Source organism: Myxocyprinus asiaticus, chromosome 20, assembly GCF_019703515.2.
Source record: "Myxocyprinus asiaticus isolate MX2 ecotype Aquarium Trade chromosome 20, UBuf_Myxa_2, whole genome shotgun sequence".
Taxonomy (NCBI): Eukaryota; Metazoa; Chordata; class Actinopteri; order Cypriniformes; family Catostomidae; genus Myxocyprinus; species Myxocyprinus asiaticus.
In genome coordinates this window covers 24451-44246 of record NC_059363.1, presented here as the reverse complement: position 1 = coordinate 44246, position 19796 = coordinate 24451, and the positions used below count along the sequence as shown (strand labels likewise).

Here is a 19796-nt window from a genome sequence, read left to right as displayed (position 1 = left end):
AGTGCATCAGAAACATTTCAAGAAGTTTATCAGAAACATTTCAAGAAGTGCATCAAAAACAATTCAAGAAGTGCGTCAGAAACATTTCAAGAAGTGCATCAAAAACATTTCAAGAAGTGCATCAAAAACATTTCAAGAAGTGCACCAGAAACATTTCAAGAAGTGCGTCAGAAACATTTCAAGAAGTGCGTCAGAAACATTTCAAATAGTGCGTCAGAAACATTTCAAGAAGTGCATCAAAAACATTTCAAGAAGTGCATCAAAAACATTTCAAGAAGTGCGTCAGAAACATTTCAAGAAGTGCGTCAGAAACATTTCAAATAGTGCGTCAGAAAAATTTCAAGAAGTGCGTCAGAAACATTTCAAGAAGTGCATCAGAAACATTTCAAGAAGTGCATCAGAAACATTTCAAGAAGTGCATCAGAAACATTTCAAGAAGTGCGTCAGAAACATTTCAAGAAGTGCGTCAGAAACAATTCAAGAAGTGCGTCAGAAACATTTCAAGAAGTTTATCAGAAACATTTCAAGAAGTGCACCAGAAACATTTCAAGAAGTGCATCAGAAACATTTCAAGAAGTGCATCAAAAACATTTCAAGAAGTGCGTCAGAAACATTTCAAGAAGTGCATCAAAAACAATTCAAGAAGTGCATCAGAAACATTTCAAGAAGTGCATCAAAAACAATTCAAGAAGTGCATCAGAAACATTTCAAGAAGTGCATCAGAAACATTTCAAGAAGTTTATCAGAAACATTTCAAGAAGTGCATCAAAAACAATTCAAGAAGTGCGTCAGAAACATTTCAAGAAGTGCATCAAAAACATTTCAAGAAGTGCATCAAAAACATTTCAAGAAGTGCACCAGAAACATTTCAAGAAGTGCGTCAGAAACATTTCAAGAAGTGCGTCAGAAACATTTCAAATAGTGCGTCAGAAACATTTCAAGAAGTGCATCAAAAACATTTCAAGAAGTGCATCAAAAACATTTCAAGAAGTGCGTCAGAAACATTTCAAGAAGTGCGTCAGAAACATTTCAAATAGTGCGTCAGAAAAATTTCAAGAAGTGCGTCAGAAACATTTCAAGAAGTGCATCAGAAACATTTCAAGAAGTGCACCAGAAACATTTCAAGAAGTGCACCAGAAACATTTCAAGAAATGCGTCAGAAACATTTCAAGAAGTGCGTCAGAAACATTTCAAGAAGTGCGTCAGAAACATTTCAAGAAGTGCGTCAGAAACATTTCAAGAAGTGCATCAGAAACATTTCAAGAAGTGCACCAGAAACATTTCAAGAAGTGCGTCAAAAACATTTCAAGAAGTGCATCAAAAACATTTCAAGAAGTGCACCAGAAACATTTCAAGAAACGCAACAGAATGATTAATTACAGCTATAATGGGTCAAATATACCACATGTTTACTAGAAGATTGATGCATCCTTTTGTAATTTACACAACACAGAGATGCATAATGATGAAGTGCAAACTTTATTGTCACCCGTTTTGAAAGCAAATTACATTCGTTATGCAGGTAGTTAAATAACACTAAAGACAGTTTTCAAACTTTTTTTGCCTCTGGTAAATGCCCTGCTCAGAGTCACTGGATGACCTCATCTGGATGTCCACATCATGATGTTCTGGGAGGTCCTGTCGTGTCACCGCTCTCCTCACGTCTCTGTCCGATCTATGGCCTCTTCCTTTCATCCTGAGAGTGCCGGGCCTTTGACGCTTTGCACCTTTATTAGAGGAATCAGAGTCTTCTGAACTCCCATCATACGGATCCAAACACTGAAACAACATCAATATCACATAAGCTCAGAAAAGATTTGATTTCCAAGACATTTACCTCCATGCACAGACAGAATCAATGACCTGTTGGTAGCTTTATTCACTCAAACGCTGGAGTTTATGAGAAGCTGCACGATTCCAGACCACTGTGAGTAAATGTCATTGAGCATCACAAACATCTCACTGAATTCACCATACTTTTATACATGCACAACATGTGCAGCCAAACTTTCCTGTCGTGTGTGTGAGTGTGTGTGTGTGTATGTGTGTACATGTTTATACTACATTAGGGGACCAAATGTCCCCACAAGGATAGAAAAACCTGAGATCACCTACATTGTGTGGACCAGCCAGCGGTCCCTACAAGGAAATGGCTTATTAAACATACTAAACGATGTTTTTTTGAAAATGTAAAAATGCAAAAAGCTTGGGGAGTACGGTGATGCCATGTGAAGGGCAGACGTGTGAGAGACAGCTCTGCACACTTTGCTAATTTTTTTTATTATTTTCATGATATAATCTGGTGAAATTCGATACACCCAGTTACACATTTACTGTTTGAGGTAAACATGGTTTGAGGTAAACATGGTAAACACTTACAGGTTCAAGATGAAAGCCCCGACAGGCCTGTGGACCGGGGACTCGAATTTGGATGGCGGGAGAAGGAATCCAGCATCAACTGTCCAACATGTCGGTGATGTTGACGAAGGTACTTGCGGACTTGGAGGATCTCACTGTAATACATTGATCGATTATGGCGATGGAAAAAATTCTCTGAGCTAGTCACAAGAGTGACAGATGTTGAAAAACAAATCGATTAATTGGAGTCATCAGAGAGGGAATTAGCCGCTAATCCGCCCACGTCCAAAGTTGATTTGGAACGTGTTCTTGAAAAGCTTGAAGATCTTGAGAATAGAAGCCACAGGGATAACATTCGAATTGTTGGAATTCCTGAGCATGAGGAGGGCAGAGATATGGTGAAATCCCGAGATGAGCTTTTCCCGAGTCTGCTCGACATAACAGGTCACAAGCTGGAAATCGAGTAAGCTCACAGAGTCCCAGCTCACAGATCTGCTGAGGGAGGAAGGCCCCGATTCTAACCCTAACTGATTCTGGCCAAATTTTTGAGATCATCCGATAAAGATCTCGTGTTGCACATGGGCGAGGAGCAAAGAAAAGCTTTCTTGGAAGAATTACAATATTTTCTTTTTCCCGGACTTTGCGAACTCGACAAGAGAGAAATGTGATCGGTTTAAGGAATGCAAGAAACTCTTACATCAGCTTTTGCTCTGATGTTTCTGGCCAGACTGAGTATTTACATGTCCCAATCAGGCAATGTCTTTTATTGAAACAATGGGTGAGTAACCATTGGGTGTTTTTCTTGTGAGTGGATTGACTCACTGTACATACTCTGGCTTTCGGAGGAAGCTGGATGCTATTTTTGTTTCCTTTTGCGTTGGCTCCGCCGAGCGGCTGGAGTTTGTTTTGTTTTGTGGATTAACACTTTTCCTTAAAGAAACTTTTGCATTGACGGAAGATCACTTTTACAATGAATGGATGACCGCAAAATATCTACATGCCCACACAAAGGATGTCTTTTATAAAGTTGGCGGACTGTGTAAATCATGGGATATACTTTTATGCGGCCTCCGAGTGAATTGACTCTTGACCACCTGAGGAACCGGGATGTGTGTTTCGTTTCCTTTTGTGCTGTTCCGCCTAGCGGTTGGAGCTTGTTTTGTTAAATAACATTACTTCGGGACAGTTATGGATGAATCTGTCAGTTCCTTGTGCTTATGATTTGTGGAGTATTTTCGTGGGACATTGGAATGATTATGTCATCTGCTGCACTCATAACAGCTGGCTCACTGAATATTCATTTGTCTGACCGAGGAAACTGAACGGCTTTATATCGGCTGAAATTTGTTTTATGAAGGAACACACCTCTGAGACAGTTCTGTGAATGAGTCTACACGTTCTTTGTGTTTATTCTGCCTACTGGCTGGGGTTTGTTTTACAAAATATTTTCTGTTATGTAATTTTGCCTTACAAATTTGTGAGGCAAAATTGAGCAATCCGATGGCAAAGTTGTTGCGGGGGCTCTCGTAGGCGTACATGGACTCTTTGAGTTTAAAGGGACTGACGCCGGTTAGCGCTTTCGTGCGTGGGGTTAATGTGCACATTTTTCTTTTTTCTGTTTGTTTTGTTCCAGGGGAAGTTCGGGGTTTTATTGTTGCATTAATGTTGAAATGTGGTCTTCATAATTTTGTTTTTGGCACACAATTTATTTTTTCTATTATATCAAAATGTCAAATGTTAATATGAGTGTACTATCTCTCTCCACATGGAATGTGAATGGGTTGGGGCACCCCATAAAAAGAAGGAAGGTTATTTCTTTTCTTAAGCGTAAGAAATATGATATAGTGTTTCTTCAAGAAACGCACATTTCTCCGCAGGAAACTGAAAAATTTGGGAAGATATGGGGTGGAAATGTTTTTTATAGTGCTGGCTCAAGTAAGAGCAGTGGAGTCATTACACTGATAAGTAAACATCTACAATTCAAATGTCTCAAACAGATTAAAGATAAATTAGGAAGAGTCATTATTGTTTTAGCTGAAATTCAGAGACAAAGTCTTATTTTGGCTAATATTTATGCACTTAACATTGATGATCAGGGCTTTTTTATAGATCATGAAGGGATATTGCAAGCCGCTGGCACCCCTCATTATATAATATTGGGAGGAGACTTTAATCTTTTGATGGATTCAGTTCTTGATCATAGTGAAGCAAAAGTGTGTAAGCCCCCTAGAGCAACGGTGACACTTCACAGGATGTGTAAAAATCTTGGTCTTACAGATATTTGGAGACTTTTGAACCCATCTGGTAGAGACTATACATTTTTTTCATCAGTCCATAAGATTGATTCTAGAATAGATTTTTTTTTTTATATCCAAATCCCTAATTTCATCTGTTGCAGATTGCTCAATTGGAAGCATTTTAATCTCGGACCATGCTCTGGTGAGTTTAGAGGTGTTGCCATATATGGAGAAAAATAAATCATATAGTTGGCGCTTTAATGTATCCCTTTTGCAAAATCCTGAATTCCAACAAATGTTAAAGGCTGAAATCAATGTTTATATAGAGACCAACTGGACCTCAGTATCCTCTGTGGGCGTGGCTTGGGAGGCACTTAAGGCGGTTCTTAGGGGTCGGATCATACAGTATGCCACATTCACCAAAAAATCCAAAGCACAAGAACTCTTGGAGTTGGAAGGAAATATTAAAAGTGCAGAGGCAGAGCTGAAGTGCAGAATGTCATCTGATGGCCACAGAGAATTGACCCGATTGAAATATAGATATAATACTATTTCGGAGTTTTGGTTATTCAGGGCAAGACAGTCATACTTTGAGTCGTGGGACAAAGCAGGGAAGCTTTTGGCTAGATATATAAAGCAAAGAGAGTCTTTTTCTACCATTCCCTCAGTGAAATCTGCTGGTGGTGAAATTTTTACCTCAGCCATTGATATTAATAATGCTTTTAAAGAATTCTATCTTGATCTCTATAGTTCCATGTCTTCATCTACTAATGAAGATATTAGAAACTTTGTGGAACCATTAGAACTCCCTAAACTGACGACTGAGCAAAAAAACTCTCTTGATTCTGAGATAACCTTGGAGGAGCTTGACGAGGTAATTAAGTCCCTACCTACAGGCATAGCTCCGGGGCCAGATGGTTTTGCTGCAGAATTTTTTAGATCCTATGCTTCAGAACTGGCTCCACTTTTGTTTGAAGTTTATACTGAATCATTAAAGAATGTTAAGCTTCCACCAACCATGACACAAGCCTGGATCAGTCTGATTCTTAAAAAGGACAAAGATCCAAGCAAGTGTAAGAGTTATCGTCCAATTTCCCTGAACCAACTAGATGTAAAAATATTGTCAAAAATGTTGGCTAACAGATTAAGTAAGGTTATGACATCTCTTATACATATAGATCAGATGGGGTTTATTCGGGGCCGCAGCTCTTCTGATAACATTTCGTTTCATCAATATTATGTGGTCAGTAGCGTATGATCAATCTCCGGTCGCTGCCATCTCACTTGACGCCGAAAAGGTGTTTGATATGGTAGAATGGGTTTTGGACCATTGCTACTCTCCCTTCCAGGATGGCTACAAATCCCTCCCCCACCCACCATTTGGCAAATCGGAGCACTCTTCCATTCTGCTTTTGCCTGCTTACAGGCAACTCATCAGAAAGTGCGTAGAGGACGTTGTTCCGACCAAAACAATACGAATCTACCTCAACCAGAAACCTTGGATTAATAGCGATGTTCATGTGACACTTAATGCATGGACCTCCACTTTTAATTCCGGGAACGCGGAGGAGCATAAACAAGCCAGTTATGCCCAGTTAAAACTATCAGAGCAGCAAAACGCCAGTACAGGAACAAGATTGAAGGATAGTTTAACACCACCAACTCCAGAAGCATGTGGCAGGGAATTAACATCATCACAGACTTTAAAGGGAATACAAACTACGCCATGAACACCGCTGCCTCTCTCCCGGTTGAGCTAAATAATTTTTATGCTCGTTTCGAGGGAAATAACACCGCCCTCGCGGAGAGAGCTCTTGCGGCCGAAGCTACAGAGGTTAGTTCACTCTCCGTCTCTGTAGCGGATGTAACCCGATCCTTCCAACGGGTGAATATCCGCAAAGCCGCGGGTCCAGACGGCATTCCGGGCCGCGTCATCAGAGCATGTGCGAACCAACTGGCTGGTGTTTTTACAGACATTTTCAACCTTTCCCTCTCCTTGTCTGTAGTCCCCACATGCTTCAAAACGTCCACCATTGTGCCTGTTCCAAAACAATCCAAAATCACTTGCTTAAATGACTGGCGTCCTGTTGCTCTGACCCCCATCATCAGCAAATGCTTTGAGAGACTAATCAGAGATTACATCTGCTCTGTGCTGCCTCTCTCTCTAGACCCATTGCAGTTTGCTTACCGCAACAACCGCTCCACTGATGATGCCATTGCATCTACAATACACACTGCTCTCTCCCACCTGGAAAAAAGGAACACTAACCTAACCTTAACCCTCCCTCCAGGACATATATACCAGGCGGTGTGTGAAAAAAGCTCGGAGGATCATCAGAGACTCCAGCCACCCGAGCCATGGGCTGTTCTCACTGCTACCATCAGGCAGGCGGTATCGCAGCATCAGGACCCGCACCAGCCGACTTCATGATGGGGGGGAGGGGGGTATACAATACAATAATATAGTATTGTATATTATTAGGTGTATATTGTATATTGTGTAACAGATGTGTAAACTGTGTTATGTGTAAATCAGATGTTTATTGTAATTGTCATACTGCTATGTTGCTTGGAACTGCACCCAAGACTTTCACCCACTGTTGCACTTGTGTATATGGTTGAGTGACAATAAAGTGATTTGATTTGATACACACTCTCTCTCTCTCTCTCTCTCTCTCTCTCACACACACACACACAAATACACACTCTCTCTCACACACACACACACAAACACACACTCTCTCTCTCTCTCTCACACACACACACACTCTCTCTCTCTCTCTCTCACACACACACACACACACTCTCTCTCACACAAATACACACACAACCACACACAAATACACACACTCTCTCTCTCACACACACACACACAAATATACACACACACACACACACACTCTCTCACACACAAATGCACGCACGCGCACACACTCACACATCAATAATAACGCTCGTATTTGATTAGTAAGTAGATGTTAGTGCGCATGCGCGGTGCGTCATTTCCGGGTCTGCGGAAGATGAATGTAAATGTTAAAGATGGCGGCGGATGGAGGAGGGAAGGAGATGAACGAGATCAAGAGTCAGTTCAGCACGCGGGAAGGTGCGTATAAACTCCTCACGCACTCCGAATACAGCCGACCGAACCGCGTGCCCTTCAACTCTCAGGGCTCGAACCCCGTCCGAGTCACGTTCGTCAACGTCAACGACCAGTCCGGGAACGGCGACAGAATCTGCTTTAATGTGGGCCGGGAGCTTTACTTCTACATCTATAAAGGCGTCCGGAAGGTGAGAGCGGCATTCTTTGATTTAAACACTTAATAAAGATCATTCAACTCGTCATGTGTGAATGTCACGCGCTGTTTCACTCCTGACGTGCCAATCAAAGTGACCCGTCAGTCAGTGTCAGTCAGTGTGTGTGTGTGTGTGTGTCTGTCTTGTGTGTGTGTGTGTGTGTGTGTGTCTGTCTGTCTTTGTGTGTGTGTGTGTGTGTGTGTCTGTCTGTCTTTGTGTCTGTGTGTGTGTGTGTGTGTGTGTGTGTGTGTGTGTCTGTCTGTCTGTCTGTCTGTCTGTCTGTCTGTCTGTGTGTGTGTGCTGTCTGTCTGTCTGTCTGTCTGTCTTTGTGTGTGTGTGTGTGTGTGTGTGTCTGTCTGTCTGTCTGTCTGTGTGTGTGTGTGTGTGTGTGTGTGTGTCTGTCTGTCTGTCTGTCTGTCTTGTGTGTGTGTGTCTGTCTGTCTGTCTGTCTTTGTGTGTGTGTGTCTGTCTGTCTGTCTGTCTTTGTGTGTGTGTGTCTGTCTGTCTGTCTGTCTGTTTGTGTGTGTGTCTGTCTTTGTGTCTGTCTGTGTGTGTGAGTGTGTGTCTGTCTTTGTGTTTGTCTGTGTGTGTTATACTAACGAACATCTACAGCTTAGGGCCTACACACTGACACCTGCACTGACCCATGCAAATTTCAGGTTAGAGGTCATGTGTGAACACAATCTTTTTGAAAATACTGGTAAATTTTGCACTGGCATTTCTTAATGAACTTAACTTAATGAAAAGTTGTATCATTACCTATAAATTTCCAGATTGATGGTGAACAGCACATGTGGTACATTTACCAGTAAAGGCAACCCAACGATTTTCCTGTAATTTACCTGCTTGCATGTGTGAACGGGGCTAATAAGTGAGTTTGAGTACGGTTGATCTGCTGTGAGGAGTTGTTCATCTACTCGTGTTTTTTATCAAATCTGATCAGTAAAACATGAATGTTCACTGCAGTATTATTCCAGTATGAAGTGTAATTCATGTGTTTGATCATGTATGAACTGCATGAGTGATTTGATGTGTGTGTTCAGTTTATTGCTCGTGACGTCATCACAAATCTTGCAGCTCTGATGAGGCACACAAACAAATTAGGGTGTAAATGCCACTGAAACGGCATGTAAAGAGTATAGATATTTCAGTTCATTTCAATCAAGTGTGTTTTAGACTCTTTATACTGAACTTAAGGGGTTAAGCAAAGCGAAAACAAGGATCATGACGTCCTAGATTAAAGGTGTATTCGTATCAATAATCTACAGTTTATATTATAATTTTGACCAGTCATATGTGTGATTATGGGACAGTTCACCCAAAAATGAAAATTCTCTCATCATTTACTCACCCTCATGCCATCCCAGATGTGTATGACTTTCTTTCTTCTGCAGAACACAAATGAAGATTTTTAGAAGAATATTTCAGCTCTGTTGGTCCATACAATACAAGTGAAAGGTGACCAGAACTTTGAAGCTCCAAAAAGCACATAAAGGCAGCATAAAAGTAATCATACGTCTCCAGTGGTTTAATCCATGCCTTCAGAAAGAATCTAAACGGTTTTGGGTGAGAACAGACCAAAATATAACTCCTTTTTCACTGTACATCTTGCCATTGCAGTCTCTAGGAACAATCATCGATTACACTTCCTAGTGCTTGACACAAATGCAGAGCGCTAGCTGGTGCAAGGAAGTGTAATCGAGCTTGAAATTACAATCGCCAAGAGACTGCAGGATTTATAGTGATTAAAGAGTTTTATTGTAGTCTGTTTCTAACTCAAACCAATTGTATCCCTTCTGAAGACATGGATTAAACCACTGGAGTCTTTGGAGCTTCAAAGTTCTGGTCACCATTCACTTGCATTGCATGGACCTACAGAGCTGAAATATTCTAAAAATCTTAATTTGTGTTCAGCAGAAGAAAGTCACACATCTGGGATGGCATAAGGATGAGTAAATTATGAGAGAAATGTATTTTAGGGTGAACTATCCCTTTAATGTGTCGTGTTTAGATACAGCAGATAAAACACAACACAATGGACTCTTTCTCATATCCGGTTGCAGAGCGGAAGTAGAATTATAGTTGGGTAAACTTGAATGCTGGTGAATGTGAGACCACAACAAATGTAATTTTTGCTCCAGCAGCAAAAGATAATATCAACGGTTACGCTTTCACAGCTTTTCAAAGGAAGATAAAAATATATAGCGCTGGATAACAGTAAGAAGAGAGAAATAGGTGTGCGTGAGTGTTGTGCGTGTGTGTTGCGTTTGTGCATGCGTGAGTGTTGTGCGTGTGTGTTGCGTTTGTGCGTGCGTGAGTGTTGTGCGTGCGTGAGTGTTGTGCGTGCGTGAGTGTTGTGCGTGCGTGAGTGTTGTGCGTGCGTGAGTGTTGCACGTGCGTGAGTGTTGCGTGTGTGTGTTGCGTTTGTGCGTGCGTGAGTGTTGCGTGTGTGTGTTGCGTTTGTGCGTGCGTGAGTGTGTGGTGCGTTTGTGTGTGTGTGAATCATATAACAGAGCACAGCTAGCCTGCAGCGCACATGACTGTATAATATTTAATTAAATTACATCCTTCTGCTGTTTAATGATCACATTTGGCCATATCCAGAGGCTTTTTATTTTATTTTCAAATGTTCATTGATTTCATCTCAAAATTATCACATCTCACATAGTTTTGTTAATGACAACATACTGAAATATGGTACTGAAATTAGCAACAAGATGATATCGTACCGTTTTATTTTTTCTGGTATCGTGATAATTCGTTAGTACCGGTAAACCGCGCAACCCTGTTAGGGAGGAGTCGTGTAGCAGTAAAACTACGAGGAAACGCACCAATTTCATGATAAGCTGCTGGCCATCTGAATCACAATCACATGATCCTTAGAGTTTGTGAATGACACCTCATTATGAAATGTTCTTGTTTTAAAGGAAACTTCTGAATGTGTCGGTTCTGCTGTGCTAATGATACCGAACGGCATGGCCTAGAAATACTTTATTTAGTTCAAAAGTTTCCTTTTGTTTTGAGGCATTGCTGATAATAAAGTCTTGATTTCTGTATTTATGGCCACAGGCAGCTGATTTGAGTAAGCCGATAGACAAGAGAATATACAAGGGAACGCAGCCCACGTGTCATGACTTCAACCATCTCACAGCCACGGCCGAGAGCGTATCACTGCTGGTGGGTTTCTCGGCCGGGCAGGTCCAGCTCATTGACCCCATCAAGAAAGAGACGAGCAAACTCTTTAATGAAGAAGTAAGTGCTGACATTATTACAACTTGTTTCAGAAGTGTTGATTTGTAAGTAATTGTATTGTATTTTTTTTTTTACCTAATTGAGTTTCTTTTGTTGAAAATGATTAAATTATTTTGACTGTATTGTCTACATATCTAACAGATCTTTTCTCCTGTTCATCTTCTAACACTCAGAGACTTATAGATAAATCTAGAGTAACATGTGTGAAGTGGGTGCCAGGCTCCGAGAGTCTCTTCCTAGTCGCTCATTCCAGTGGAAACATGTACCTGTATAATGTGGAGCACACATGCGGCACCACAGCGCCTCATTACCAGCTGCTCAAGCAGGGCGACAACTACGCTGTTCATACCTGCAAGAGCAAGTCCACGCGCAACCCTCTGCTCAAGTGGATGGTCGGGGAGGGAGCGCTGAACGAGTTTGCCTTCTCTCCCGATGGGAAGTTCCTGGCCTGCGTGAGTCAGGACGGTTTCCTGCGGGTCTTTAACTTTGATGCGGTCGAACTGCACGGGACCATGAAAAGTTACTTCGGCGGGCTTCTTTGTGTGTGTTGGAGCCCGGACGGCAAGTACATCGTAGCAGGCGGTGAGGACGATTTAGTGACCGTGTGGTCATTCGTGGACTGTCGGGTGATCGCACGCGGACACGGACACAAGTCTTGGGTTAGCGTGGTGGCGTTCGACCACTACACAACCAGCGTGGAGGAGAGCGACCCCATGGAGTTCAGCGGCAGCGACGAGGACTTCCAGGATCAGATCCACTTTGGCCGCGACCGGGCTAACAGCACGCAGTCACGCCTCTCCAAACGCAACTCAACGGACAGCAGGCCGGTGAGTGTCACGTATCGCTTCGGCTCGGTGGGGCAGGACACTCAGCTTTGCCTATGGGACCTCACGGAGGACATCCTCTTCCCTCACCTTCCCCTGTCCCGGACAAGGACACACACTAACGTGATGAACGCCACCAGTCCGCCCGCCACAGGAAGCGGAGGCGGCGCCGCGGTGATCACGACGACTAACAACCCGAGCGCCAATGGCAGTAACAACAGCGGTGCGAGCACGCCGGGCAACTCACTCCCAGCGACACTGCCGCGCTCCAACAGCCTGCCACACTCGGCCTCTGGCAGCGCCAACAGCAAGAGTGCCGTCTCGGATAACCCCATCGCCACCGGCGTAAGCAAGTTCGCCACGCTCTCGCTGCACGACCGCAAAGATCGGCATCCCGAAAAAGACCACAAACGCAATCACAGTATGGGTCACATAAGCAGCAAGAGCAGCGATAAACTCAACCTGCTCACCAAAACCAAAACGGACCCCGCCAAGACCCTGGGCACGCAGATGTGCCCTCGTATGGAGGACGTGCCCTTGCTCGAACCGCTCATCTGTAAAAAGATTGCACACGAGAGACTCACAGTTCTCATCTTTCTAGAAGACTGTATCGTTACCGCTTGTCAAGAGGGATTTATTTGCACATGGGCGAGACCCGGCAAAGTGGTAAGTTCTGTTTGAATCGCATGTTCCAGGTGAAGTGGTTTGATTTGGGGCTCAAGAGTCTAAGAACTTTTCTTCAGTATTCATGCGTTCAGCTGTCTATGTGACATGTGAAGTAGCTGTCTATCCCCTTAGGTAACACTGTCTGAGAGAGAGAAAATTAGAGTAGATTGCTCTCGATTTGTTCAATCCTCAGCAGGCCACATTATGCTGTCTTCTTAGATATCTCGTTTTGGTGAGGCTGTACAGTTAACCAAAAAAGTACTTGAGATCACGATTACACATGGTTGATGTGATCATTTAACCATGAAAACTCACGATTACAGCTCCGCTGTTGTGTCAGGTTCATATTTACAACGTGTTTATTCTAAACAAGCTCGGACAGTCCGTTGAGTGACGCAATAGTGAATCAGAGATGCTTAAATTAGTCAGTAGTCGAATCGATAATGACAACTGATCCTAATACGCCGGTTTTAAACAGTCTGATGCCCAGACGTTTGCTTTATGTTTCGCCTCCATTCGCGTGCTGAAGAAACATCACCTGACACTTGAAGAACAAAAGCAAAAATTATAGTCGGTCATTTGGAATTATTTTGGATTAGTTATATGTCGCACAGCTCGCTTTCAGTGTAGACAGTCAACACACTGCATACAGGGTGTTTTAGTGCTGGGTATGTTTTAAACTTATTAAAGTATCATGTCATTCCCTCTATTGGAATCGATTTTAAGTGTCTTGCACTGCGGGAGGAGCGGCGTTTGTGTGATGTGTGCAGTTACTGCATGTTCAGAGCATCTCAATTCAGTTGCTTATTATGAGGTTTCATCTCAGTTAGCAGATGTAAACAGAAGGGCAGATCAATAGGTTTAGAAAAGGGTGAAGTAAATTTCAGAAATCATCAAGAACATGTCAGTGTTTCAATGATTCTGTGTTGAGTGATCTGCATTGTAGTAAAGGGAGATAATTGCCCTGTTATATTCCTGTTTGACATAAACTTCACATAAAGGTAATGACAGAGCATTACACCATCAAGTATGATCTTGTATGAGTATGTACCTTCTCATAATTGCTACATTTGTACATGTAAGGGTGTCAGAATATAGACATGATAATTATGGCCTCTCAGAAACTCTTTTTGTTCTTTTTTCAGGGTTTATTGTCATCACAAAATCAAGCCAACTCTCCGAGCGGAACAGTCGTATAGCCAATAAGACACAATATTCCTGCTGCTAGGAGCCGCATCTCGCCGCGCTGCTCTTCATTGATTTCTCTTTATCCTCTCGGTTCTTGATATCTTCCTCGCCGGTGGCCCGTGTGATCAGTTAACACGCTGAATTTGTGCATCAGTGGAAAGGATGTGCCGCTAAAATGCAGTTCCTTTTATTTTTTCCTCTTTTCCCAAGTATTTATTTGGATTTTGTTGTTGTTTTCACTCTCACTTTATGATTTTTATCTCTGGTGTATTTGAAGCTTGGTTAAGGTGTGGGAAATCATTTAATCATGGGTGAATACGAGTCTGCCTTGAACTCGGTACACTGCGAGATCTAGTGGTGAAAACGAGAGGCAACGAACCCAAGACTCACTTCATCCCGATTCCATTTTAATAAGGTTTATTTTCATCCTCTTTCATACGGAATAGAATCAAGTCCCGTTGTTGAAAACTTTGCACTGATTTTATTTTGGTTTTTTTTGTAACTATAAAGGATAAAAAGACAAAAAAAGAAAAAAGAGGTTTGGGGAAGGCCTTGACACTCTTGGCTTTAATATCCTCTGTCTTGAAATTTGAATCTGAAAAAGCTGGATGCTGCAATCATAGTTTTTTTAAAAGAAAATTCGTTTGCACTTAATAGTTTATTAGAAGAGAATGGCTTTACATTTTTGTGTGCGAGGACTCACGGACCGGTATAACAGAGAATTATGACTTTTTATCTATTGAGCATTTATTTTAATATTGTTTCGGATAAAAATCTGCTTTGTATTATATGTATAATATTGTAATTCAGTGATTTAATGGGACAAAAGCAAATGATCAGTACTCTAGAGGACGTTTTGTCATCATTACAGGAAATAGTGATATTTCTGAAGCAGAAAAATATACATATTAATAATATTAAAAAATTATCTTAAATATGCAGGTTTCTGTTTTTTGTTTTTCTTCCTGTCTCTTGTACAAATTCATCCAAATGTATTTTGATAGATTAATGTATGAGAGATTTGGCGGAGCTGAAACGCTTAATTGTTATTACAGATGTTAATCTGCTCAAATCAAATGTATGAAGCTCAGGAAGTTTAAATGACAAAGAAAACATCTTATGATAGAGATTCAAAAGTTCATATTTTGCTTCTCAACAGCAAAGTTATTCTATGTAACACTAAGAAATACCCAGTAAAAACACCTCTGTTACAGTGTGACACTATTGAACATAATAATGGACCATTTTTTGTGACTACCAATCATTGTTCATGAAATATACACTAACAGGCGACAGTGTGGAAGTGCTCATATTTCTGATTCATGTGGTCAACATTCGACATTTCACATTTTGTTCTTCATTAAAAACAAGTCTATGGATGTTGTGTGTTGTGTGTATTGTGTTTAGATGATGTTTAATTCACCAGACTAAGTATTCCTTTTATTACTGGGCATTTACCTTTTATTTGATGGTCCAGTATAGTTGAATAAACATGTTTTTTTTTCCTGTTTTAACACATAACATCAACTTCAGGTCCTAAACAGCAGGTAAATCAACATTCCTTCAAAAACATATTTGTATTTGATACTTCATCACAACAAAGAAAAACCTTGTTTTCTATGTTTAGCTTTGCAGTTTCATGTCAAAAGTTTAATATCTGTACTGTGGTACATTTTAAAGTCATCAATGTAAAATATAAACCAATAATTAATTATCTAATAGTTTTAAATGTTCTGTGGATCAGTAAACAGCAGTGACCGATACAGTAAGAAATCATTTAAAAGAAATACAAATTTAAGATGACTACAACAATATGTTGTAAAAACATGGTGATTTGCAACAAATGCAAATTAAATCCCTTTTATGATCAAACTAATGCAGCATTTCTTATTAGCTCAGTCAACTCTTATGTAACCAATCACAGTCAATAAAATCTGCATGTTTCAATCTCTTGAAATATTTCATATGAAAGAACAGCAGGAGCAAAGAGTTCTTGAAGTCAGTGAAAGAAACCATTGGCATGTGTCGGAGCTGCTCGACAAGTTAAAATATTCTAATGTAGAATGAATGTCAGAAACAAAATGCACTGAAGTAATCAATATCTGTTTGGTGATGTGTTATTATAGTTTGCATTGATCTGCCACTAAATCCATATGAGCTAGTATTGTTCTGAAAACTGTGTGTGTGTGCGTGTGTGTGTGTGCTCAAGGACATTTAGTGCAATATTACATGACATGAAAAACAATGTGTTGGAACAAAATAAACCTATTTAATTGAAGTGAGCAAATATAATATCTGTAGGATGCAGCGAAGGCCTTTAGTGGCAATATTACGTGCATTCATCATCAGTTGTGTTCAGACTTCAGTAATCGTCTTGATTGCGCTCTAGCGGCGGCATGTAGTAACTCTTCAGTCGATGCGTCTCTTCTTTGGGCTTTTCAGATCAGGAAACAAAAATATTTCACTAACAACTGTTAATAACTCTTCATAATCACATGTAATCATCTAACTCTAGTGTGAAGGCTTTACTCACACGTGAGTGGCACTTTTTGGAGATGGCAGGAAGAGAGCCGCGGTGTGAAATGGTCCGAGCTGGGAAGGTGGACACTGGGTAGAGGATTTTTGGAGTCGGGACAACAACGTTGAGTTTCGGGAGCTCTAATGATGGGTAATGATGTGCAGCGTTTCGTCTGCTGAGAGGGTCGCCAGCGAATTTAATATGCTGCAGAGAAGAAGTCAGTAACACTTGATAAAACTGATACCTGTTTAAAGATTAAAACTTTTTTGTTTGCCATTTTAGAACATGAAATGCATTAAGAGATGCTGATATCCTGTATATTATTTTGGATTAATTTAGAGAAGTGTGTAATTCTGCACCACTGACATCACAAAACTGCCTCAATGTGAGTTTGTGCACGTCGAAGGAATATTCCAGGTTCAATACAAGTTAAGATCAATCATTTTGTGGCATAATATTGATAACCACAAAAATGTATTTCGACTCGTTCCTCCTTTTCTTTATATAAAGCACAAATGTGTGTTCCAGTGAGACACTTACAATGGAAGTCAATGGGGTCAATTTTTGGAGGTTTAAAGGCAGAAATGTGACGCTTATAATTTTATAAAAGCACTTACATTAATTCTTCTGTTAAAACTCGTGCATTATTTGAGATGTAAAGTTGTTTAAAATGTTTAAGGGTTTGCAGCGTTATGTCGTCATGGCAACAAAGTTGTAAAATTTCTCTAACTTTCCACAGATGTGGTTAGTAAGTGATTTTATGACAGTAAAATCATGTTAACACACATATTGTTTATGTCTTGTGTCTATACTTTTGAAACAGTGAGTATTTTAATGTTTACAGATTGACCCCATTGACTTCCATTGTAAGTGTCTCACTGGAACACACATTTGTGCTTTTTTAAAGAAAAGGAGGAACGAGTCGAAATTAATTTATGTGGTAATCAATATTATGATACAAATGCTGTCGATTGAGATTAACTCGTATTGAACCGGAATATTCCTTTGTCACTGTCGGTAGATTCTGGAAGTGACAGTAAGAGGAGTGAGTGCTTCAGTTCATCAGCCAATCAGGTACAGTTATTGACCGATGCTCTGAAACGTTACCTGTCTTCTGCCCTGTCGTGTCATTCGCCACAGTTGATCGACAGATGCGGGCGTCCCGCTCGATTCTCCCACTACCGCCCCGATCACCTTACGCAGACTTGTCGCTTTTCTCTCAGCCATCCTACGAGAGATCACGAGAAAGAACGAGCGTAAACGATTGCAAGACTTCATCTGTGGGGTGTTTGTGACAGAAGGGTTTGTGTTTGAGGTCGAGACATGACTGAACGGCAGAAACAGATGGATGTGATTGTATATTGTGATTCAAGTGAGACTAATGTTCATGAAATGAGTCGCAGCTCACCGCAGTTCTCTGAAGCAGGAGTGTTGCAGTGCCGTGCGCGCACTGATGCGTTCGTCAGGGTCATAGGTCAACATCTGGTGCAGCAGAGACAGGCTAACTGCAGAACAATGAGGAATGAGCTGAGAAATCCCGCAGCCTTTACGAGGAGGGAAATCAAAGCGCATGGCACGAGACCTTCAACAGACACAAACATCACAAGATGAAGCGTTCTCTCCTGCACTTCCTGTTGTTAGAGAAGAATTATTATTTTCAAAATGTCTTGTTTTTAATATCTAGTTACTGTTTGAACTTCTGCAGCAGTGCACCGTCTGGAGCGCCGAGAACATCGTGGATTTTGTTGACCTGGTCCAACTCATTCCGTCCAGGAAACAGAGGAGTCAAACTAGAAGACATTGGAATGACCGATCAGAACAGGATGATGAGAATAACAAACGCATCACATATGAACATTCAAACACCTGAAGATCTCAAAGAAGACACATCCAGCACTCCACATGTCCATCTTCTGAGAGTAATGACCATCTGTGAGCAAACACTCGGGCGCTCGGTACCAACGTGTGGAGATGTACTCCGTGTGTGGAGGTTTGGAGTAGATGCTCCTGCAGGAACCGAAGTCTGCCAGCTTCAACACGTCATCCTGTGAGGAACAGACACGCTATTGACACGTTTAAAAGCTCTTCACGACAGTTTGAATTCATGTCATTTCACTTACTTTGATCAAGATATTCTCAGGCTTCACGTCTCTGTGGAATATTCCATTACTGCAACAGAGTTCAACAGTTACACTCGAGTCACACATGATGTACACTACTGAGGGTGTGAAGTGTACACTAGAGTCACCTGTGCATGTGATCCAGAGACCGGCACAGCTGATACATGTAGTGTTTGACTTTACTCTCCGGTAACGGGTTCTGCCGCCCTGCAGGTGAACATCATTTGGTCTCGCTGTAATTCACGGCACATTATAAATCCTAAACCTCACAATGATGTCAGTGAAATAAACATACGGCACCTTTAATGAGCTCGTATATGTTCATCTCCATGAGTTCACAGATCAACGACAGAGTTCCAGTGTCACGATCGCTGTAAAACAACAGTGTGTGATCAGCTGGATCTGTCAATCATCTGCAGATATTGGGACTCATATACTGCAGTGGTGATCAATACTCACTAAATGAGTTCATGAAGCTGCAGGATGTTTGGATGTGGACTCAACCTCTTCATGGCTTGAACTTCTCTCAGATTATGAGCCTGATCCACACTGACAACAAGTCACATATTACTGATCAAGTGAAGGATATGAAGGGGTTAAACATGTGACCTCAGGGTCATGGCCAGGCTGAGATGACGTCATACCTCTTGATGGTCTGTTTCATGGTTTTACAGGCATAATGTTTACTGTCCTTCAAACTCTGGACCTTCATCACCTCGGAGAACGTTCCTTCTCCGATCTTCTTGATGATTCTGTAATCTGCAAATCAAAAACATACAGATGAAGTATATGACATTAAAAGAGTGAATGTTTCTGTCGATTTGACGTACTGTTCATTCCGCATCACACACACACACTGAGCACTTAAAGTATATGTCAAATAAACGAAGGCGAGATTTAATTCATGTGTTCATTACACAAACATTCATTCTAATGAAGCTTCTGCGCGAGACAAGCGGTCACCATGACAACGGAGCGCACCTGAACTCTGACCTGCAGCCCGAGGTCAACATGCACCTGATCGATATTATTCAATGTTAATCGATGATTCTCACCTCTGTGTATAAGGTGATTCTGACGCTCCATCGATGACGCGACTCATTTATACACATTTACGCTGAATTTAGTTTTTCATTTCAAAGCGTTTAGAATGTCTAATTACAGCAGAACAAATGTCCATTTAATGAACACATATCACAGGACATTCAGAATCCAGCTGTCGCAACACCTCGCATTTATAAATATATTGATTATTAGTATCGTTAGATTATGAATCCATTAAAGCTTGTTTTGTTTCATTATTATTATTTTATTTACTGATCGCTTCTGGATAAAACAC

General features: G+C 41.2%; 2 protein-coding genes across 4 annotated transcripts; one reads left to right on the top strand and one right to left on the bottom strand.

Annotated features, from left to right (window-relative positions):
- The first annotated feature begins 7606 nt into the window (after positions 1-7606).
- Positions 7607-15198, top strand: LOC127410865 (WD repeat-containing protein 20). 2 transcript variants are annotated; one of them, XM_051646078.1, is made up of 4 exons: positions 7607-7698; positions 10959-11141; positions 11315-12631; positions 13777-15198. In XM_051646078.1, the coding sequence occupies exons 3-4, from the start codon at positions 11402-11404 to the stop codon at positions 13828-13830; spliced, it is 1284 nt and encodes a 427-aa protein (XP_051502038.1). In that variant the 5' UTR covers positions 7607-7698; positions 10959-11141; positions 11315-11401; the 3' UTR covers positions 13831-15198. The 2 variants fall into 2 exon arrangements, with proteins under 2 accessions (XP_051502038.1, XP_051502037.1); XM_051646077.1 differs by having other exon boundaries at positions 7615-7883.
- A 28-nt stretch (positions 15199-15226) lies between these two features.
- Positions 15227-19773, bottom strand: LOC127410867 (MAPK/MAK/MRK overlapping kinase-like). Of its 2 annotated transcripts, XM_051646082.1 has the most exons (12): positions 19513-19773; positions 19102-19216; positions 18917-19006; positions 18758-18828; positions 18586-18664; positions 18458-18506; positions 18204-18382; positions 18026-18127; positions 17746-17919; positions 17445-17565; positions 16353-16541; positions 15227-16253 (listed from the first exon to the last, which is right to left on the bottom strand). In XM_051646082.1, exons 1-12 carry the CDS (start codon positions 19541-19543, stop codon positions 16182-16184), a joined length of 1272 nt encoding a protein of 423 aa, XP_051502042.1. In that variant the 5' UTR covers positions 19544-19773; the 3' UTR covers positions 15227-16181. The 2 variants fall into 2 exon arrangements, with proteins under 2 accessions (XP_051502042.1, XP_051502043.1); XM_051646083.1 differs by lacking the exon at positions 19513-19773 and having other exon boundaries at positions 15232-16253; positions 18917-18996.
- Between the last annotated feature and the right edge of the window lie 23 nt (positions 19774-19796).